Here is a 24322-nt window from a genome sequence, read left to right as displayed (position 1 = left end):
AAAAATGGTGTGTCTCGATGTGATCTCTCAGGCTGAGATAAGGGCTCAATGTCCAGCTATGCTACCAACTTGCTTTATGACCTTGGACATACCATTTGCCAGTTTGCACTCTAATCCCTTCATTTGTTGCACTGTCTTTTGTAATGACCTCGTACGATGGTAGCGCAAAAATGTATTTTGAAAGGGTTTGAAGGGGAAAGTTCGATTATATTAAGGTAAAAAATAATGTACCCAAGTGAGAGAATTTAAAGCCATGTAAACCAAGACTCAAACTGCAGACCCACCATGTACATACAGGAGCATACTTTTGCAGAGGTTATTCACTTCTAAATCCTAATGGGCAAAAGAGCAGATACGTTTCTCTGGAGGATTAAATGAAGAAGGAATATGTGTTTTGTGGCATATCTGTCACAGGGGAGTTACTAAATATATTGCAGCTTTTTTTGTTATTAATATTATAATTTCCTAAAAAAATTAAATTTCATTGGGTGGTGGAAGAACAAAAACATCAAGTGATAAAGAACAGTTTCTCAACCACATTGTGCTTCAGAGTCCTAAGAAGAGCTTTTTGGCAAGTACACATATCAGTCAAAAACCTAGATCCTCTGAGGTTAGCATCTTTGGTGTCAGGTCCAGCTGTCGCCTTAAGACAAAAACCTCAGAAGTCATGATGATGCTCACCATACCACAACAATGTTAGAATATAGCACGGTCATGTAGAAAGTCATCATATTGTGGAAGAATTGAATTAATAAATCGCTGTCCAAAGAGCAATCAGCTAGAATATTGCTAAATGTCGTTATGATAATTTAGTCCGGTTGATCCATTTTTTTGATGCCCTGTACCCTGCACTCTGTGAGTTTGAAGGGTCACATGAAGGTGCCTCTCCCACTCCTTGTGTTTACCTGATGTGGTTGACCTGATGTGGTCAAGGGGAAAGCTCACCACCCACGCAGACACAAGGAGGTTTCACTTGACAGAAAGCTAGTGGCCTTCTTTCTCAGACATAGATAGATGTGAAGATACTGCAGCATAGCAAGAGCTTCCCTGATCATGAATGCAACTTACACAAATGGAGAGACAGACAGACAGAAGAGAATGAAGGACATAGAACTTCCAGCTGATGAAGGTGGTGGCAAAAGACCCTTCAGGGTGTGTTTCCGCACGGTATCTTTAACATTCAGCAAAAACCGGCAGAGCATCTCCCTGAAGGCGCTGGAAAACAGCTAAGGGGTTGCAGTAACTGGGCAAGTGCAGATGAGGGAAAGGCAGCTCTTTTTTTTTTTTTTTTTTGCTGGCCTCTGTCTTCCTCCTCCAGCCGCGTGGAGCCAGCCTGCACGCCCTGGCCAGCCCCTGACCTCTTCTGGAAGGAGCAGAGCGACCCCTGTGCGCACGCTGAGGGGCTCCCTGTTGGTGACAGTCTGTCCAGTGGGACCCTGAACCTCTCCTTGGCTCACCTCGCAGGACTTGCCCCGCAGGTGGAACCGGTGTGTTGGCACAAAGCAGCCTTGGAAATAATTAACGCCCGGTGGCCGGGGGCCAGGCTTCCCTGCTTTGAGCCAGACGGGAGAGCACGCAGGATGGGGAGAGGGTCCACGTCACAGGAGTCGAGGCAGCGTTCAAATCCCCGGACAGAGAGGGATGCCAGACCTGCAGCAGCACCGCCAGGGACAGGGGCCGGCTCAGAAAAGACACAGCGGCCTTGCCCGTCCCATTCCCCGGCCCACCTCATCAGGACAGCGACCTTCGAAGGCGAACATCAGCCAAGCCAGAGCCCATCTGGAAAGGCTGGGGAAGGTGTCTTTTTGCATTTGTTTGTTTTTGGTGGCTCTTGGCACTCAAGAAAATGTCGGTACTGTAAATGTGACACATTTGGAGGCAGGGAGATCTAAGATGGCAAAGCACAGAGGGGCAGGCCGCCCTCCTCCAGGAACTGCGGGTGGGTGGCAGGTTTACCTGGCACAAGGGAAGCCGAGGCCGTGCGGGCCACAGAGAGGGCGGCTGGAGGGGGGACCCAGCTGGGGGTAGGGGGGCTGTGGGAGGTACAGCAGCAGGTACATCGGGCTCAGGGGGGAAGCCAGGGCGATGCCGCCGGAGTCCAGGGCTCAGCCAGCTGGAGCAGGAAGGGCGCGGGCAGCAGGGCCGTGACCCGTGGGAAGGGCGTGTCCCGTGGGCGGTGCAAGGCCATGTCCCGTGGGCGGCAGGACATGTTCCGTGGGCAGGGCGTGTCCTGTGGGTGGCAGGGCTGTGTCCCATGGGCAGGGGCATGTCTTGTGGGCAGGGCGTGTCCTGTTGGCGGCAGGGCATGTCCCGTGGGCAGGGCCGTGTCCCATGGGTGGCAGAGCGTGTCCCGTGGGCAGAGCCATGTCCCGTGGGCGGCGGGGCCGTGTCCCGTGGGCGGCAGGACATGTTCCATGGGCAGGGCGTGTCCCGTGGGTGGCAGAGCGTGTCCCGTGGGCAGGGCCGTGTCCCGTGGGCGGCGGGGCCATGTCCCGTGGGCGGTGGGGCCATGTCCCGTGGGCAGGGCTGTGTCCCATAGGCAGCAGGACTGTGTCCCGTGCCCAGCAGACTCTAGGGATGGGAGAGCGGTGGGGCAAAAACTGTGGGGCCAGCACCCAGCCCCCCACTCGGGGAGAGAGGCCCTGGGAGAGGAGGTAGGGCAGGCAAACCGGGTCTCAGCAGGTTCCGGAAGGAGAGGTGCAGCCTGTGCGGAGGGGCTCCGGGGACCGCGGGGCGGGCTGACCCAGCAGCTGTCACCTCAGCCCGCCTGGGTCAGGAGGGGGGCTGACCGGCCCGGGGCTGGGCGAGGGGAGCCAGGGAGGCAGAGGACAGGCCCGCGAGGAGGACGCCCGGGGCCGCGGTGGGAGGCGCAGCCCAGGCTGGCAGGCGCCCACCTGCCCAGAGAGAAGGGGTCCCGAGAGGAGCCAGAGCCAGCGGCGCCCCGGGGAGGGAGCGCAGGGCCAGCAGCCACCGACAGAAGTTAGGCTGGGATTTCATAAAGCTCTGTGTTTTTAGTTTGTAAAACCCTTCCTTCTTTTTTTTTCAGTCTGCATCTGGGTACCCTACTTGTGGAGCGCAGGCTGCAGGGTGGTTGGTGAGCACGGCAGCCGAGACGGGCTGGAAACCCCAGGGAGGCCTCGTTTTTCCTTCTCTCTCTCTCTCCCTCCCTTCTCTCTCTCTCTCTTTCTCTCTCTCTCTCTCCCCCCTCCCCTCTCTCTCTCTCTCTCTCTCTCTCTCTCTCTCCCCCTCTCTCTCCTTCCTTTCTTTTCTTCCTTCTTTCTTCTTTCTTTCTTTCCTCTTTCTTTCCTTTCTTCTTTACTTCTTTCTCTTTCTCTCCTCTTTTTCTTTCTTTCTCTTTTCTTTCTCTTTCCTTCCTTCCTTCCTTTCATTTTCTCCTTTTATTTTATTTTCTTTTATTTTTCCCTCTTCCTTTGCTCACCTTTCATCCCACTTTCTCTTGTTTGGTCTTCATTTTCTCTCTTCTCATCATGTTTCCAGTCTTTCATTTTATTTTATCTTTTCCCTGTTTCTTTTTTTTCCACCTTTTAAAATTCTTATTCCTTTTGATTTTTTATTATTTTTGACTCTTATTACTTATTTTTTTACCTGGCTCTTTCATGGGTCTTTTTCTATCCTTTTTATAATTATTATTTTTCTTTTTCTCTTCTTCTTTCTTTCCCTTTTTTATGGTCTTAATGAAGTGAAGGAAGAGATAAAGGATGTTAAGAAGACCTGGGGGAACATACAGTAAAAATCGTGAACATACATAAATAGATAACGGATCTGATGCTGATGAGTAGCACAAGGTAAGAAATTAAAAAAATACACTGGAAGCACGTAACAGCACATTTGAACAGGCAGAGGAAAGAATTAGTAATGTTGAAGCTAATACATCTGAAATCAGACAGTAGAGCAGATAGATTAAAAGATAGAAAAAAATCCAGCAGGGACTCAAGGATTTGAGTGACAACACAAAGCACACAAACATACACATTTAAAGCACCCCAAAAGGAGAAAAGAAGGGAAAGGGGGAAGAAAGACTGTTGGAGGAAATAATGGCTGAAAACTTCCCAACTCTTCTGAGGGACAGGGATGTACAGGTCCAGGAAGCACAGCAAATCCCAACGAGTATAAATCCTAACAGGCCTTCTCCAAGACACATATTTATCAAATGGTCAAATGCTCAAGACAAAGAGAGAATTCTGAAAGCAGCAAGAGAAAAGAGATCCATCATATATAAAGGAAGCTGGATAAGATTAGGCACTGATTTCTCATCTGAAAGCATGGAGTTGAGAAGGCAGAGGTATAATATAGTTAAGGTGCTAAAAGAAAAAAAAACTGCTGGCCAAGAATTCTGTATCCAGCAAAGATGGCATGTAAAAATGAGGGAGAGTTCAAAATATCCACAGATAAACCAAAAGTAAGAGTTTGTCAACAAGAGTCCTCCGCTTCAAGAAGTACTAAAAGAAAATTTGCAGGTTGAAAGAAGAAAATGGGAGAGAAAGGGTTGGAGCAGAATGTAGAAGGGAAGATTATTAGTAAGAGTAACTAAAAGGATTAAAAGAGAAATAAGAACAAAATATGACATATATAAACCTAAAGAAAAAATGGCTAATGTAAGTACTGCCTTGAGAGAAATAGCACTGAAGGGCAACATATTAAAGTCTCCAATCAAAAGACACAGATTGGCGAATGGATAAAAAAATATGGCCCATCTATATGCCATCTAAAAGAAATGAACCTTAGACCCAGTGCTGCAAGGAGGTTGCAAGTGAAAGGTTGGAAAATGATTTTACATGCAGACAACAACCAAAAAAGTGAGGGTGTAGCTATATTAATGTTGGATAAATAGACTAAATGGAAAACTATTGTAAGAGACAAAGAAGGACACTATATATTAATAAAAAGGATTCTATCAAGAAGAAAGAACAATCATAAATATTGATGCACCAACTGGGTGCCCCAAAATACATGAGACAAACAATGGAAAGCTAAGGGAAGAACTATAATTATTGTGGGGGACTTTAATACATTATCACCATTAGACAAAACTCATGGCAGAGGGTCAATAAAAAGAAACAGACCTTCAATAATATGTTAGAGGATCTAAACCTAATAGACATATGCAGAAAATCACACCCAAATATAGCAGGATATACATTCTTCTCAAGTGCACATGCATCATTCTCCAGGAAAGACCACATGTTAGGAACAGAACAAGTCTTACTGAATTCAGAAAGATTGAAATTATACAAAGTAGTTTCTCTGACTACAATGGAATGAAGCTGGAAAATAATAAATGGCAGAGAACCAGAATAGGCAAAATGATATGGAATTTAAGCAACACACTCTTAAACAATCAGTGGGTCAAGGAGAAAACTGCAAAAGAAATCAGAAACTACCTTGAAATGAATGAATGTGGGAATACAACATATCAAAACCTATGGGATGCAGCTAAAGCAGTGCTGAGAGGAAATTTATAGCCATAAATGCCTATATTAAAAAAGAAGTGCTAAAATCAAGCACATAACTGCCCACATGAAGACACTAGAAAAAGAACAACAAAGTAATCCTAAAGCAAACAACAAGAAAGATCACAAAGATTAGAGCAGAATAAGTGAAACTGAGAATATAAAAAGCACTATAAAATATGAACAAAATAAAAAAGCTTTTTTTATTGAGGTTAATAAAATTGGGAAAAATTAGCTAGACTAACAAAGAAAAAAAGAGAGAAGAAGCAAATAAATAAAATACAAAAGGAGAGAGGGGATACCACTTCTGATCCCACAGAAATAAAGACTACCATAAGAGGATATTTTTCTCATAAGGGTCTAATATCTAGCATACATAAAGAAAACATTTAGAAAAAGAAAAACAATATTGGAGGAATCACACTACCTGACTTTAAAGCATACTGTAAAGTTACAATGGTCAAAACTGCATGGCATAGGCACAAAGATAGACATGCAGACCAATGGAACTGAATTGAGAGTTCTGATATAGACCTGAACATACACAGCCAACTGATCTTCAACAAGGTCACCAAGCCCACTCAACTGGGACAGAATAGCCTCTTCAACAGATGGTATTCCATTCGGGGAAGATAGTGGACTAGAAGACATAGGACTCTCTTTTCCTCATGAAAATAGCTAGAAGATGAGCTGAGAAAGCCTGAAAAAAATATTCTAGGGTTTAGGACACCAGGTGAAGTCTGGTCACTGCCCAGAGAAGAGAGAGAGACAAAGGAGGAAAATCACAATGACAAACTGAGTTGAAACCAGTAACTGCTGCTGCTGGAACTCTTCCCCACACTGAAGACACCTTAGAATACTCAGGCCTCTGGAGTGTGCCTACAGACAAAGGGGGATCTAGGATCCACTACCCCAGGACAGGGGAGAGAGAGGGACACAGCCTAAGGCTGATGCAGCTTCTGACTCACAAATTTGGTCTGTTGTGTCCCAGAAACCTTCCAGGCCAGGTGGGACCACACCATTGTTTGCCTTGGTAGCCAGCAAGGGACTAAAGATATATGACCCTCCCAATCTCCTTCGCTACTGAGACTGATTGTTGAAGACTCAGACTCAGAGTGGGGTGGAAATATTTCCTACCTGGGAAAAGGGAGAGGGCTGCCAGAGAAGGCTGGAGCAGTCTCTAAGACTGCCTCCAGGCAGGAAGCTCTATCACATTGATCTGGCCTATGTAGCAACAAACACACTCAGGCCAGGCACTGAACTGAGAGGGCTGCCAAAGAGCACCATCTGCTGGCAGACCAAGGAAATGCATGTGAGAAAATTAAAAATACGTAATAAAGACTTTTTCTGACCTTTATAGCCTCCCTCCCCAAGGCCCTAGGAATTGGGTCTGTGGCCAATTACTGGATCCAGAGCCCAGTTTTGAGCAACTAGCAGGTATAATCCTGCCAAGAATCAAAGAGCAGTGGTAACACACAGACAGCCTCCCACCACTAAATCCCTACAAAAGAGAAAGAAATTGAGCAGCTGAGTAAACTGCATCCTAATCAGATGCTTAGACATCAGCAAAAAATTAAAAGTCATTCTAAGAAAATGGAAGACACGACCAAGAAAAGGAATATATCAAAGTCTCAGAAGAGATGCAGGATTTGAGAGAACTAATTAGTGAGAGGCACACAAATTTCCAAAATCAAATTAATGAGTTGGAAGACAATATGGCTAAAGATTAAACAAATGGTATTCAGAGAACTGGATATCCATATCCAAAAGAATGAAAGAGGATTCCTCTCCCATGCCCTATACAACAATTAACTCAAGATGGATCGCAGGCCTAAGTATAAGAGCCAAGACTGTAAAACTCCTAGAAGGTAATGTAGGGAACAATCTATGAGATATTGCAGTAGGAAATGTTTTCATATACCCAAAGCATGAGCAGTGAAAGAAAAAATAAATGGGTCCTTCTCAGAATTAGAAATTTTTTTTGGTGCTTCGAAGGAATTTGTCAAGAAAGTGAAAAGGCAGCCTATTCAATGGGAGAAAATATTTGGGAAAGTTACCCAATAAGGGTCTAATATCCAGTATGTATAAAGAAATCCTATATCTTAAAAATAAAAAGACAAACAACCTACTTTAAAAATGGGCAAGAGATTTGAATAATCACTTTTCCAAAAAGGAAATACAAATGAAAAGATGCTCAACATCATGAACTATTAGGGAAGTACAAATCAAAACTACAGTGAGATGTCATCTTACCCCTATTAGACTGACTACTATTAAAGAAATGGAAACCTACAAGTGTTGGGAGAGGATGTGGAGGAATGGGAATACTCATGCACAGCTGGTGGGAATGCAGAATGGTGCAGCTATTGGTGAGGACAGTTTGGCAGTTACTTAGGAAGCTAACTACAGAAGTGCCATATGATCCAGCAATCCCACTAATGGGTATATACTCAGAAGAATTGAAAGCAGGGAATTGAACAGATATATGTACACCAATGTTCACAGAGTCACTATTCATGATTACCAAAAGTTGGAAGCAACCCAAGTGTCCATCAAAGATGAATGGATAAGCAAAATGTGGTATATATATATACAATGGAATATTACTCAGCTGTAAGAAGGAATGAAATTTTGACACACACAACATGGATGAATCTCCAAGATCTTCTGTTGGGTGAAGTAACCAGTCACTAAAGGACAAATATTGCAGGACCTCAGTGAATTGACCTAAGCATATTAAGTAGACTCATAGAAACAGAATCTGGAAGATAGGTTATCTGGAGATAGAAAGGGAGTAGAGAGTGGTGAGCCAAATTTCAAACTGGAGAGAAACTACAATAAGGTAGAAGGGATGATCTGGCAGTGAATTGGGGTGATGGTGGGGCAGGATGTGAGTGAGGTTGACCGTGCTGGAGTGTGAGGGTGAGCATAGTTGGAGGGCCAGCTGGACTATCTATGGAATTAGGGGGAGGGCTGGAGGAAGGAGCAGGTGAACGCTGGGGATATGTAGGTCTGTAGTTGAAACGTCAATGGTAAGAATGTTCTTTGGGCAAATATGGTAGGGATAGGTCACAGGTGCTGGTGTCAGCGGTGGGGGAATGTGTGGGAAGGGATGCACCTGAATGTGTTCATTTTGTCACAGGTTGTTATCTCAGTGGGTGGAGACCCACAAAATAAACAACATATTAAACTCCCATTCTGAAGAGTCCTGCTATGGTCTTGTATCTTCTTAATATCCTTTTTCTCTTCCTTCACTTCATTAGATTGATTCATAATAATTGTTTGGACATCCTTGATTCATTGTTCCATGTTTTCCATGTCCTACTGCTTTTTAGTTTATTCATTTGACTGGGCCATGTCTCCCTATTTCTTAGGATGGCTTGCAATTTTTTTGCTGGTTTCCAGGCATCTGTTTATCTTGATTGGCTTATTCAGTTGGTTAGCTTCTCTGTCTACTGTTGGGTTTTATTTCATTTTGGTTTATGTTAAGGGTCCTCTTTCAAACTTGGTTCCCCTTATTCTATATCCTTGTGGTTGTTCATGGTCCCACAAAAAACAAAAACAAAAACAAAAACAAAAACAAACAAAACAAAACATAAAAAAGTAAAAAAGAAGAGACAAAGAATAATGTTTTTTTAGAAAAGGATGGAAAAGGAACCATAAAAGAGCCAGGAAAAAAAGTAAGTAAAAAAAGTGAAAAATCATTAAGAAATAAAAAGGATTAAGAACTAAAAAGGTGAAAAAATTTAAAAAAGAAGAAGAAAAAATAAAATGAAAGACTGGAAAGATGAGAAGATAGAACAAAAGAAAAACAATGGAAGAAGGATATATGCTGGAAAGAAACAAAATAAAGAAAATGAGAAAAAAAGAAGAAGAAAAAAGAAACAAAGCAAACAGAAAAAACAGGCCTCCCTCTTAGACCACTAGTAACTGTCTCAGGCTGCCAGTGCTCACCAATCAGTCATCCTATGGCCCACCCTCCACAGGTAAGTTACCTGGGTATAGAGAAAAAAATAAAAAATGAAATAAAATAAAATAAAATAAAATAACTTAAAGTAATCCCAGTCTAGGCTCAGTGTCTCGAGGCTGCTTGCCCTCACCTTTCCCTCTCTCAGCCAGCTGGATTGCTCTTGGGATCCCTTCATCTCTGGGCCAGGTGGGCACCTGACAGCTCCTGGGCTGCCCCTCCCCACCCCCTTTCCCTCAGGCCAGTCCACCTTCTGAAGGCTTGTTTATCTGTCTCTCCTGGCTTCCCTCTCACCCAGGCTGTTAGGCCCCTGTCAGCCCACCTCTTCACTGTCCCAGTTCCTCCCCCTCCCAGGGCAGGTGGGTGTGACAGCCTGCCAGATCAGTCCCCCTTCCTCTATCCCTGTAGCCCCTTCATTCAAGCTGGTGTTTCCCCTTTTCCTGGAACCTGTTGAGATCTGGTCCTCCTGCCCTATCCCCTTCTCCCCTACCCCTCTCTCCCCCTGAGTGGTCTGGGGGTCAATCCCACACCTGTTTGCCCCACATCTCCCCCACTTTGAGACCCTGCTGGGCTCAGAGACACACCCCTGATTGCCTGGGGGCTTTCCTCAGGACCCAGGTCTTCCAGTCAAATCACTTCCCAGCTTCTCTCTCCCTCTGAGTCAGTTGTGTGCTGGCTTGCCTGCCCTATCTCTCTCTACCTCCACCAGCTGGGTCCCCCCTCTCTGGCTGCCCTCTGCAATTGCTCCCACTGTCCCATGACTTTCCTTCTGCAGGTAAAACTACCTACCTTCCTGCTGTTTCTGAATGAGAAGTACAGCCTGTCATTACCTATTCTCCAGCTTAGATTCTCCCATAGCTGAATCTTATTCTTCCAGATTTGAAACTTATCCTAACAATGGCTGTTGCCTAAGAGTTACCACCTGAAAACCTCCTTTCTACTCAAATGTGGCCTCTCTATAAACCAAATTCAGCAAATAAACGTGATACCTTCCCCTAGCATGGGACATGACTCCCAGGGATGAGCCTCTCTGCTACTGGGAGATTAATAACAAGCACCAACCAGTGATGCAATTGGAAGAAAATCTTGACCAAAAGGGGGAAACATCAAATATAAAAGAGTTTTTATGGATAAGAGATTTCAAAATGAGTCAGGAGGTCATTCCAGGGGTTACACATATGCATATCTCAGGCAGATCTCACTGTCGGCCACTGTTCACAAAGACTTAAATAAGGGTGCTCTTGAGGGTTCCAGAGCCATTCAGGCACTATAGGCAAGTCACACAACCCCTTGAAATCAGCACCCTGTCCATGGGCCTTACTTTGAAATATATGACAACCTATTTCCCCAATGTAACAAAGTTAGATTCATTTATAATTTCCCTACACATTATTGTTCTGTGCATTTTATATGAGCCTATATTTAGCACCTTACCCATTAAATATGTCTCAGGAACTTAAATCTTCAGTCTGTTCATATGCCAATTGACCCTGAATCTCATCAGAGTTGTAGCCAACACCTATTTTCCAAATCAGTATCACCCAGGACAACTAACAAAATGATGATGATGGACAACCCTCATCCCCAAAACAGCGTATCTACAACTACAAGTAAAACAGTTCCTTACATCTGTCTCATGGGACCCAAGCCCCCTCTCAGTTAGAACAGTGGGCATCACCATCCCCAAATCCTCAAGACTGAGGATTGAACAAACATAAGTGAGGAATGGAACTATGGACAAAGTAAACATTAATATTATAGCAATGAAGGAACATGTAACGTTGTTATGAAGATAGTGGTTACCAGAGGCTCAGAGGGGAGAGGGAGGGAATAATAGGTGGAACATAGGGCATTTTTAGGGCATTAGAATTAAGTGTAAACCCCAATGAAAAGTATAGACCTTGGTTAGTAGCAATGCTTCAATATTTATTCATCAATGGTAGCAAATGTACCATACCAATTGTAAGATGTTATTAATTGGGGAAGATGTGAGAAGGTGATGGTTAGGGTATATTTTTTTTATGTAACTTTTCTGTAATCTAAACCTTCTTTCAAAATAAAGTTTATTATATTAAAAAATAAAGCAAATAGGATAAAATTTTAAAAATTGATGTATTCGAAGAGGGAAATAAATGGTTCTACATTAATAGTAGACTTCAATACACCATTTTCAATAATGGATAGAACATCTTGACTGAAGATCAATTAGGAAGTAGAAACTAAAGAACACACTCTCAAACAACAAATGAGTTCAAAGAAAAAAAATCATAAGGGAAATTAGGAACTATATTGAGGCAAATAAAAATACAATATACCAAAACCTTTGGGATGCAGTGAAGGCAGTGCTGAGAGGGAAATTAATAGCGCTAAGTGTAAATTTTAAAAGAAAAAAGAAAAAAGAAAGAAGAAAGATCTTAACTCAGAGACCTAACCTCACACCTGGAGGCTCTAGAAAAAGAAGAGCAAAACAAACCCAAAGCAAGCAGAGGAAAGATACAAAAAAGGTGAATGAGATAAATGAAAGAGAATAAAAAACAGTAGAGAGCATCAATGAAGCCAAAAACTTTTCCTTTGAAAAGATCAACAAAACCAACAAATATTTAGCTAGACTGACAAAGATAAAAAGAAACAGGACACAAATGATGAAACTCAGAAAAGGAAGTGGACATTATAATCTACCCCACAGAAATAAAAAGGACTATAAGAGGATTCTATGAACAACTGCACACAACAAATTGGATAACCTAGATGAAATGGACAAATTCCTAGAAAGACACAAACTACCTACCCTGATTCAAGAAGAAATAGAAGATCTCAACAGACCAATAAAAAGTGAAGATGTTGAGCCAGTCATTGAAAATCTCCCTTAAAAGAAAAACCTGGGACAAAACATCTTCACTCTTGAATTTTATTAAAGAGTCAAAGAAGAATTAACAGCAGTTCTGCTCAAACACTTCAAATAGTTAAAGAGGATGGACCACTTCCTACCTCATTCTATGAGACCCACATCACTCTAATACCAAAGACAACAAAGAACCACAAGAAAAGAAAAGTACAGACTAATATCCTTTATGAATATGGATGCAAAAATCCTCAACAAAATGCTAACAAAGCAAATCCAACAGCATATTAAGGAATTATACACCATGACCAAGTGGGATTTATTTGAGAATACAAGACTGATTCACCAGAAGAAAATCAATTAGTGCAACACACTACATTAATAGAATGAACAAGGCAAATATCCACACTGTCAAGACTTATTCAATATTTACTGGAAGCTCTAGTCAGGGAAATTAGGCAAGGAAAGGAAATAAGAGCATCCATACTGGAAAAATATATATAAAACTTCCCCTATTTGTGGATGACATGATCCTCTATAGAGAAAATCCTGAAAAATCCACAATAAAGTTACTAGAGATAATAAATAAATTCAGCAAAGTCACAGGGCACAAGATTAACACCAAAAATCAGCAGTGTTTCCATACATTAGTAATGGATAACGTAAATAGGAAATAAAGAAAAAAATCCATTTATAATAGCAACTAAAAGAATAAATTATTTAGGAATAAATTTAATCAAGGATGTAAGGATATATACATGGAAATCTACAAATGTTGCTAAAAGAAATCAAAGACCTGAATAAATGAAAGGATATTCTGTGTTCATAGATTGGATGACTAAATATTGTTAAGAGGTCAATTCTATCGAAAGCAATTTACAGATTCAATGCAAGCATGATCAAAATTCCAATTGCTTTCTTTGCAGAAATGGAAAAACTAATCATATTTATATGGAAATGTAAGGAGTCAAAATGACCTCAGAAGATAAGAATATAGTTGGAGGATTGACATTTCCCAATTTTAAAACTTATTACAAAGCTACAGAAATGGTACCAACACAAGGACAGTGTATAGACCAATGAAATCAAATTGAGAATTCAGAAACAAACCCTCACATGTATGGCCGATTATTTTTGACAGGAGTGCCAAGTCTACTCAATGGGGAAAAGATAGTCTCTTCAACAAACCCTGCTGGGAAAATTGGATCCCCATATACAAAAGAATGAAGGGGTGTACCTACTTCAACCATATACATAAATTACTTTCAAGTGGGTCAAAGCCCAAATATGAGAGTTGAAACTATAAATAACGCCCAGAAGAAAACATAGGGAGGCATCATCAGGACCTTGTGTTAGGCAATGGTTTTAGTGTGAACACCAAAAGTATGACTAACAAAAGGAAAATAGATAAATGTAATTACACCAAAATTAAAAACTGTTGCCCCTATGGATTTCATCACGGAAGCAAAAAGGCAGCCTACATGGGGAGCAGGTGCAGCTCGGTGGTTGAGTTCCTGCTTCCCATGTTTGAGGTCCCAGCTTCAATCCCCGGTCCCTCCTAGGCGAAAAAAAAGGCAGCCTATAGAATGGAAGACAATATTTGGAAACCACATATCCAAAAAGGGCTTAATATTCAGAATATATAAACAAATCCTACATCTCAACAACAAAAAGCCAAAATAACCCAATTTGAAAACAGGCAAAAGACTTGAAGAGACATTTCTCCAAAGATCTCTAAATGGCCAAAACTCATATGAAAAGGTGCACAATATCACTAGCCATTAAAGAAATGCAAATCTGAATCACAATGTGATACCCTTTCACATCCTAGAATGCTTGCTACTAAAAAAATGGAAACTAACAAGGTTGGAGAGGATGTGGAGAAACAGGAACACTCATTCACTGTTGTAGGGAATGTAAAATGGTACAGCTGTTGTGGAAATTGGTTTGGTGGTTCCCCAGAAAGGTAAGTATAGAATTATCGCATGATCCGGCAATGCCACTTGTAGGTCTATACAGAAAGTATTAAAGCAGGGATTTGACTCACACAATTATAATAATAGTCTTCCATCTGTTTTAGTAAAGGTAATATACACTAGTGCAGTGTTAATAAGAGACAACTGTGCATGGGTAGGGGAGAAAAAATGGGAACTCTATTTTCTGCATGATTTTTTGGTGAACTTACAACTTCCCTAATAAAAAAGACATTTTTTAAAAAGTCATAAAGAGATAGTCAGAGAGAGAGAATTCTAAATGACTCAGTTTGAACTCCCAGATCCTTCATGCTTGAAGCAAAGACCATCTCTTGGAATCCTTAATTATGTGAGCAGTACATTCTATTCCTTGATCAAGCAAGCTTCTTTTCTTCCCACTTTTTAAACTGCATCACCCCTGGCCATTTTATCCTTTCATGAAATGCCATAATGTAAAAGAACATCATTGAGCTATGAATCCACAATATTGGCAAGAAACTTAAATAAAAGTGGAATTCTCTTCACAGCTATAAAAATACCAAAATGCCTCAATTTTTTTTTTAATGATTTATTTATTTATTTATTTCTCTCCCCTTCCTCCCCCGCCCCCCCCCCCCCCCCGGTTGTCTGCTCTCTGTGTCTATTTACTGCATCTTGTTTCTTTGTCCGCTTCTGTTGTTGTCAGCGGCATGGGAATCTGTGTTTCTTTTTGTTGCGTCATCTTGCTGCATCAGCTCTCCGTGTGTGCAGCACCATTCCTGGGCAGGCTGCACTTTCCTTCGCGCTGGGCGGCTCTCCTTACGGGGTACACTCCTTGCGCGTGGGGCTCCCCTATGCGGGGGACACCCCTGCGTGGCACGGCACTCCTTGCACGCATCAGCACTGCGCATGGGCCAGCTCCACACGGGTCAAGGAAGCCCGGGGTTTGAACCGCGGACCTTCCATGTGGTAGATGGACGCCCTAACCACTGGGCCAAGTCCATTTCCCAAAATGCCTCCATTTTTTATGGCAAGTTTCAGGCCCTTTAAAAACAGACAGACAGGCGAAGAAACCCACTCAGAAACTTTCAGCACCACGAATGCAGAGACTGAGATGTCAGGGTGCCCCAGATGCAGATTAATTCTTCATACCTTCCTTTTTACCTGCCCCCCGCTATTTTATGCTTTTGATTATTTATAAAAGAAAGGAGAAATTGAAATGCAGGCTCTTTTCCTTTATTAGTGGGAATTAAGCAGCCACATCTATAATGCTGTGATTTGAACACATCAAAACCTGCTCTCTTCTCAATATGATCATTTTGTCACTGAAGTACATGCTTCCAAGACTTAGAATATTCCTATTTAAAAATTGCAGAAGTATTTATTAGGCACCTGCTGAATGCCTTAATACATTAAAAATAATGCTTTGTGATTAATAACGTTCACAATCTTTTAGGGTAGAAACAGTGTTTCTGGGTGCAGGTCTTGTAATGGGAAAAGTGAAAGTATAACAGAAGAGAGTTTAGGGCAGAAGATGGTTTGATATAGAATATATACTTATTTTAAATGGGGACCAAATGAATATGCTCTGAGTCATTCTTATGAAAATATAGAGAGGAGCTAAATTTCTGTATTCAGATAGAAGTGGTTGTCTGTGTCAGCATTTCTCTAAAATGAAAATCCAGAATTACACTAATGGACAGTGTTAGGAAGAAGAGTGCTTTTCCTTTTCCTGAAGAATCCGTACTGGAATTCCTTCAACTAGCTACCTGTCAAGATGACCACCTGAAGGCTTGCCGGGTCTCAGGTCTTTGACTTGGAAGAAGATGGAGCAGGATGTGAGTAAGATTTCAGGGATGCTTGAATGGGAATAACTAGCAGCCCCGAGGCCAGGGGCCTGCGGGTCCAGCCAGAGTGGAGGGACAGGCCAAGGTGGACGAAGCTACCTGTGCTTCCAGGGAGTTAGGGCTTGACTCACTGCAAGCAGCGCGTCTCCAGAGGCTGGGGCAAATCCTGCGGAAGGTACTTGAGCTGGAATGAAGCTTGAGACTGAGACTGAATTTCTTACTGCAGAAGAGGCACCCAGGGTCAGTTCTCAAAAGAGGGTTCAGAAGGCGCCTTGGACCAAGGCCGTGGAGAAATGAGAAGCCGTGCGTCCCCTCTCACTCCTCCCTCTGCCTTCCGGCACATACTTTGGGTGAATTTCAGGTTTGGGGAGGAGAGAGACCTGGCTGGTGCTAGGGTGAATTTTTCTCGCTGCTGGATCCTTTACTGAATTAAATCTTTTATTTCAATTTACAAACAAACGTTATAGCTGTCCACACTGTTGAGGAACATATCCTTTGTTTAACTGGAAGGTAAACTGTGTGTTTTTAGCAAGTTTGTGAAATCGCGGAAGACTTTAAATACCACGTAACTATCGAGAGTGAGCAGCATTTACCTAAGTTACGTAGATAAAGCACTGCTTTCTCAAGTATACTTTGCTAACTCGTAATTGCTGAGAAGCAGTGGAGTTAAAAAGAGGCGAGACATCAAAGCTGTCAAATTATATCGAAAATGTTAAAGCTAAGCCAGCTACTGAAATAAAGATAGAATACTAACGGGTAACTTCTTCCCCTGGCGCTCATAAGTGACTCTCATTAGTGATAATGGAAGCTGTGTGAACATTCAAGGAAGAAGGTTTTGAGTGATATACCTGCAAGAGAGACTGGAGGCAACAGCTGGAGTCGTAAATGAACGTGGAAAAGTAAACAAAGATTAAGTGAGGATACTTTTTGGAATATGACCTAATGGAAGTCATACTGTAAGTGTTTTTATCTCCTTAGGGTCTTTAATTTGGTAAGCCCATCCTAGAAAACCTAACTGCTCATTGTAGACCTCTCTCTTTCCCCCATACATATTTGCAGTATTTAGATATAAAAATACATAAAGTAGTGGGGGAATCTTGCACTGAGCCATTCACAAACAGGGACGTTGGTGACAGTTTGTTGCTTTGATTTCTCTTGCACTTAGCAGTAAGCCTCAGTTTCTAATCTATGAAATGGGAATAATGCAATGAGTTAGTTACCTCGACATTTCTTCTGAGGATTAGGTGAGACACGCATCAAGTGCCTGGCATACGGAAGTATTCCATCACCGTTCATTACTATGTTAATTACTGATTGAGGAAGAGGCTTTATTTTGATCAACTGAATGTTTGTGGGAAAATCAGAATTCATTGAAGATTTGGCTGAGTCCTTAAAAGAAATTAAGCGAAAGAAAATTGGTTTTTCAAATCACTGTATGAAGTTCGAAATAAGATTCTCTAAATTCACATTCTCATTGCCATCTCCTTGGGCATGAGGAAAGCACAGAAAAAGAAATAGTAGCAAACCAAACCTGAGTCACTGGAACACTTAGGGCAAAGCAGGGTGCACGGTTGGTTTAATCGCACAGTAGGAATTCTTTAGATTCACTGAAACACTTGCCTTTCCAAGTTAACGTAAAAACACAGCAGACATGGCGGCGGACTTGGCCCAGTGGTTAGGGCGTCCGTCTACCACATGGGAGGTCTGTGGTTCAAACCCCGGGCCTCCTTGACCTGTGTGGAGCTGGCCTATGCGCAGTGCTGATGCGCAAGGAGTGCCCTGCCATGCAGGGGTGTCCCCCGTGTAGGGGAGCCCCACGTGCAAGGAGTGTGCCCCGTAAGGAGAGCCGCCCAGCGTGAAAGCAAGTGCAGCCTGCCCAGGAATGGTGCCGCACACATGGAGAGCTGACACAGCAAGATGACGCAACAAAAAGAAACACAGATTCCCATACCGCTGACAACAAGAGAAGCGGACAAAGAAGACGCAGCAAAAAGACACAGAGAACAGACAACTGGAGGGGGGGACGGGGAGAGAAATAAAATAAAATAAAATAAAATAAAATAAAATAAAATAAAATAAAATAAAATAAAATAAATCTTAAAAAAAAACACAGCAGACAAAAGGATGACTAACGCTAGAGCTTGGCACAGGCTTATGTTTCCTCAGCATCATACATGATAAAGGTTTATATAATTTGTGCCTTGTAGCTGAGCGTGAGGGTTTCATCCTCGCTCAGGCCCAAGAGTCGGGGGGGCTTGCTCCTGCCAGGCAGCCGGCGGGGGGTGCTCCAAGATGGAGCACCGGTTCTCCAGGCGTGGGGGACGCGCGGTTGGGGAAAAACCACGGAGACCGCTTGAGCGCAAGAACAGGTCTGCTTTATTACGGAAGTACACTTAGCTATATAGGGTTGGGTAGAGGGAGGGGCGTGATGAAGGGAGGGTTGGCTAAGGGGCGGCTGTGGACAGGCTGAAGCTGATGGATAGACCTGAGGTAAGCAGTTACTGGGGAAGAGGGCAAATTGTGGGTTGGCAATATGGGCAGGACTGGCGGGAAGGACGGCGGGGGCTGGAAGGGGAGGAGGGGTGGAGAAAGGTGGCAACAGTGCCTCTGCACTGGACATTCAAAATCCATTTTTGTCTAAAGTTAGAAGGGAAGCCCTTCTTCCCCAATTTTGTTCAGGTTACTGTTAAATGCACACATTTAACAATCTAGTTATATCCAAGATGCCAGAATAATTGTGAGCTGAATCCCCTGGATATACCTCCCAGCACCTCTGGAATCAAGGCCCCTTCTGGGGACCAATGCTGCTGGCAAACAAAAGGTGTTTCCACACTCTACCTGTGCAGTGTGATTGCAAGGTGGGTCTAGGTAGTCACGTTTAATTAAACCATGGAAAAAGACCCAAATGATATCTACGTGGTGGCATAAACCGGCTTTTGAGTCCCGCCAGGACTATCAGGATGATTGCTGATTCCTTCCCTTGTTTTCCTGGAGACTTTGGCATCACGGGGACAGAGACAACTCTAATTTGTTTCACCTCTTGTTGGTGTTTTCTCCTGAGCAGTGGCCTGGGCATCTGCTTTGTCCTTCAGAGCCTGGACCCTTGTTTTATTTGTCTGGCCTTGTGTTCTGACCTTCTGCTGACCACTTCTGGTCTTGGCGTACATTCTACGCAGGCATTCCTTTTTTCATGACTCACGATCTCCGGTTCAGTTCCGATGACTTTGATGATTTGTGATCTGGTCCTCCTTGCCCTGCTCTGTCTCCTGTAAAGTCCTTATCATCTGTGCATGAGTCTTTGTACCTCGCTAGCCAGCTGTTGGGTGTGGAATCTGGAGCATCTCTCCTTTTGTCCCTGATTCTTACTTGGCTTCTCACATTTCGCATTGTCCCACTCATATTTTGATGGCATGTTTGAAATGTCTGCTTTAGATCAGTGAGGGACAGAAGCTCTAGGACAGAGAGCACACTGGGAACTACGCCTTCTGTGTTTACAGCACTTTATGGTTTCATAGGGTCTCATTTGATCCTCACAACAACCCTGTGAGGTAGGTGTTGCGATGTCCATCTTACAGTGAGAACAGAGGCAGCTGCAGGTACAGATGGTTCAGAATTATGCTAAAACCTTAATGGTGTGGCCCCGGGGCTATGGGTTAAAGGCGAAGGAAAGGAGAATTATGTAGATCTGGTCTGTTAATCAATAGAAAACATGTAATAACATGGAATCCCACATTTTTTCCTATTCCTTTTTTATTTTGTCTTTGCTTTCCTTTACTGCCTTCCTATTTTCAACCCTTTCTTCACCCACACAAAATATCTCCAGTTCTACTGAAATACTCTTCTCCAGAATCTATACTGATTACATAAAAGCATAAAATACAAAGAGCTTTGTAGAGTAAAAAAATCATCAGCGTATTTTTTTCACAATCAAAACAGCGTTGCTTGAAATGAAAGTGTAATTAAAGGAAAAGGGATTGGTTTGGTTCAAATTACTGAACAAACTGTCCAAATTCCATTTTTACCTCATCTCAACACTTGAAAAAATAAGCTATCATTTACAGAATAAGAAGACGGGAAGGTAAACTAACAAATCAAAAATCAATGAGCTAAAAAAAAAATCAATGAAATTTTTTTTTAACATTCTAATACATTAACAAATCTCGATCCCTTCTGAATCCTCATAGAGCCCTGTTCTTCAGTAGTCTAGCTCTGCTCACACTGAGGCATAACTGCCTGTTTACCTGACTATGCGTCTCATGGATAATTACTGCCCTAAGGCCAGAGGGGAAAGCTTTCTTATTAGTTTTTGCATATCCAGCTCCAGGGAGTACACAATGAACTTAGGTTGAGGGGATGACTCTTCCAGGTCATCCCTATCCCTGGTTGAGAAGCATGTTTTGAAATGTGAAGAATCCATAAGGAATCAGCACTCATGAGATTTCTCCTAGAACCCAACAGAGGGTGGCTTCTGGCCCAGCACCTGAGGCCCAGCTGGAGAGGCGGCCAGTCCCCATGGGGGAGGCACCCAGGGCGGGGTGCTGGGTGCTGGTGGTCAGAGCCCTGGGGTCAGCAGGGGTGTAAGCATGCGAGGAGAGGCCCAGTGTGCTCCCAAGACTGGGCTAGGAAGCCTTGCAGAGACCAGGAAAGACACGGGCGCCAGGGGCAGTTGCTGGAGGAGCCACAGAGGATTTCTGGAAGTCAGGTGGGCTGGTGATGGTCCGAGGTGGGGGGCTTTTTACTGATGTTGTAGCCAAGCTTGTACCGCCCTACCCTATTCATCATAAAAGGACCCTGCCACATAATATAAGAGAGGAAACCAATGATTACTTTTATTATATTTAAACCATGCCTCCAAAATATAAGAAGTACATATCAAAATAAATGTAGACTTGACTGACGATGTGGGGAACCAGATACTTTCATGTATAATAAATTGGTACGACCCTTTTAAAGCCATTTGGAAGAAGCGCTCCCATGGTAAAATGCATATAACGTTTGCCGGTAATTGTCCTTCTAAGCAGGTCTCTATTACATAACAGTGCTTAAAGATCCTTTCTGGGAATGCTGACTAGAGCGTTGCTTGTTGAAGCCAAACCAAAGCAAACAAAAATCACTAAATGTTCTTGACTAGGGGATTGAATGCCTTCATTATGATAATTATAGTAATTATAATAATCACAGTTAATTATATCTACTTAATAAAATAATGTGAACCCTTTAAGAGAAAAGAGATAGAGTTATACATACAACATTGACAGGTAGCTGTCATATTGTCATCTTAAACAAGGAGAAAGGAGGACACATTGTATAGATGATTATGTATATGTTCTCACTCTTTTTTGAAGCATTATAGAGTGTTATAAACTCTCCATGGGAGAGAATGGGGTGAGGAATCTGGAAGCTATATACAGTTAGGCACAGAAATATCGATTAATGATTTCTTAAAGAGAGTGTGCATGCCCTCCACAACCACCGTGAAAATAGCTGTAACCTAAAACATGTATGAGTGTATAGGAAAAACAAATTCTCACAGCACTGAATAACCTCCGTAACAGAAGATAATGTGCATGCTCAGTTTATAGACTGGAAAATAAAGAATTTGCCCTTATAGGTCAAACTTGACCAGAAAATAGAGAAAATGAGAAAAAGAACAAAAGATGAAATGAAGGTGGAGATAAAGATAAAGATAGGGAAGAGTGAGTTGTAAGAGGAGCAGAACTGAAAGACAAATGGAGTTGAAAAGAGAAGGCAATAAAGAAATAGAGTAAAATATATACAGCAGACAATCGTGATCACATTGAAGAATGAATGAACATAAAGGGAAAAACACACTAGTGTTTCTATTATCTTAGTAATAATGGTAATCACTTAAGAATGCTACAGCACTCTCAGAAAATACAATACTCTGTGTTGGTCAACTTTGGGGCCAATACTCATGGACCATGCAAGGTGTTGAGAGCTTGGTGGCTACACTATGCTCTACAGGCTTGTTTCCAGAGTGATGGCCCTCAATTTTGTAAGTGTGGCATCTATTCACAAGATTAGGTTAAAATAATTATTTTGATAAGGCAAAAAATTTGGCATTGTATTTTTTAAAACAGTGGCTTCAACTAAAAACTCCTGGATTTAAACAAGTAATCTGTTACACCTATGGATTTACCAGTATCTGTCTGAAATGGATTCTGGTTGGGTAAAGATTGTGTTTGCTGTGTGTCTGCATCAGATATTCCCACAGACATACGTGGCATCTCTTGGGAACCCTGGGGAGGAGCTCTTGGAGTCTGAGAAATCGAGTGAGGATTCCTTGTTCCTTTTCCTAATCCTTTCCTTTAAGCAGTGTGGATTTGGCATGGCAGAAAGAAGACATCTTATCTCCTAATTAATTTTCCTAAAGCCCAATGTACAGATTCTCTACATCTCAATATGAGGTCAGCTGTCTTATAAAGATCCCTTTGTGAAATCTTTTCTGTTGCAGAGTTTTGAAGCTCAAGTGAAACAACACTTTTCCAAGTTTTAAGTAAAACCAAACCAAATCTAGATGTCAGTGAATTAATCTGCAAGCAGGGAGCACCGGTGAGTCAAATTCCTACACATGTTTCAGTTAGCTCAGTTAGTAGGTAAGGAGGGTGAGATTGTTTCTATCCACAGGCTTGGTTTTCCTTTAGTGGAAAGAAAATGGCTTGAAAATTGAAAATTTCTATGTGGAATTTTTAGGAAAAAAGTGTTCATCACAAAAACAAAATACAAATGAACAAGGAGGTGCAAAAAATTGTGTAATTTAATCTACTTGTTTCACTCCATTTGACATGCTTCATCTTGGAGAAATCTGGCTGGCTTTCACAGAACCCCTACAGACCAAAGCTGAATTTCTCAATATCTGACACAAGTCCAGCCCACTGTGCTCACTGGTGTGTTTGTTACAGATGTGACAAAAGTTAATAACACATGCAGAAAACAAGAAATTATGCACTTACTTAGTTCATGTCTGTCTTGAAAATCCCCTCTTTCTCCCTTCTGGCCTTTTTGTCCAGAAGTACCTTCGGGAAAAAAAAAGCAAAATACCAATATAATGCCTGTCATAATACCTGTTTTCAATGGAGACAGAACATCACAAAGTAAACTAAAATATCAACTTAGGATAACCTTTGAATAGCAATGCTGCTGCTGCTGCTGCTAATAATAATTATAATAATAATAACTATCATTTTTGAAGTCCTCTTATGACTCTGGCATTGAACTGGATAGATCCCTTTACCTGCATTATGTGAAATTATTTATAAGGGCAATAAATGTTACATTTTCCTACAGCAGGCAAAACTGAGGTATAACCAGTCTATATGGTGTTTTCACTCTCCTTTTCCCCTCTTCCTTAGATTGTGACTCACCATGCTCCCAGGAGCCAAGCATCTTCCATTTTGGACACCCATATTTTCCATCCTAATTTTAGTCCCATTAGGATTTATCTATCTTGTTTTCCATTTCCTGAGGGAAGAGCATCGCAAACACTAAGCTGTGGATGGATTCTTGGGAGGGCTAAGATTCTGAGTCTATCTACTCTTAGAGAAGAAGGAGACACCTGAGGCACCCAAGCCTCCACGCCCATCACTTCTGGATTTGAGAAATCTTATCTGTTTACTTAGTGGTGTGATACAAATATCCTTTTATGTAAGTGTTATATATTTAAAAAGATAGGGGAACATTGTTAGGATGCTAGTCTCTGCTAATGAACTGCTTTTTCATCCGCAGTTCCACTTTTAAAGAGGTCTACAGAAGACAGTCTTTTAGTCCCATCATGAGATTTTAATGGTGAAAACTTCATCTCCAGGAAGTGGTGCTGTTTTTGAACTTTACCCAAACTCAGTGACCCTGGGAAGCAGGGATGGTGAAAGGAATCCTGCCACCTTTGTATTCCAGAAAACTGCTTACTGGAAAGAACCATCTTTCCCCGTGTGCCTTAGAGAAGACAGACCTCCCACGTTTGCACTCTGTGCCTCTGAAAGGTTAGCTGAACTGCCTGTCTTCACTGATCAAAGGGAACAAAATGCTTGTTAACCAAACGTTGACTAAATTTCTATCCTTCCCCTAGCTCCTTGGACTTTCACCCCCCTAGCCTAAACTAGCAGGCTTCTTAATAGCCCCTCCTGAGAATAGACTGATCTCAGATAAAACTTTTCTGGTCTATTAATACTGTCTCTTCATGCCACCGTTTTTCATTCCTCTTCCCAAATCCAGATCCTTCTTTA

General features: G+C 42.2%; 1 protein-coding gene across 2 annotated transcripts in view; it reads right to left on the bottom strand.

The window, feature by feature from the left end:
• The window catches only part of MSR1 (macrophage scavenger receptor 1), a 90306-nt gene that overhangs the window by 21850 nt on the left and 44134 nt on the right, over positions 1-24322 (bottom strand). For both annotated transcript variants that reach the window (XM_004481881.5, XM_004481882.5), the window contains exon 8: positions 23054-23116. In XM_004481881.5, the coding sequence (XP_004481938.1) occupies positions 23054-23116 (63 nt within the window). The remainder of the gene's footprint in view (positions 1-23053; positions 23117-24322) is intronic.

This window comes from Dasypus novemcinctus, chromosome 29 (assembly GCF_030445035.2).
Source record: "Dasypus novemcinctus isolate mDasNov1 chromosome 29, mDasNov1.1.hap2, whole genome shotgun sequence".
Lineage (NCBI taxonomy): Eukaryota > Metazoa > Chordata > Mammalia > Cingulata > Dasypodidae > Dasypus > Dasypus novemcinctus.
Note: the sequence above shows the minus strand (reverse complement) of the source record. Positions and strands in the feature narration are given on the sequence as shown.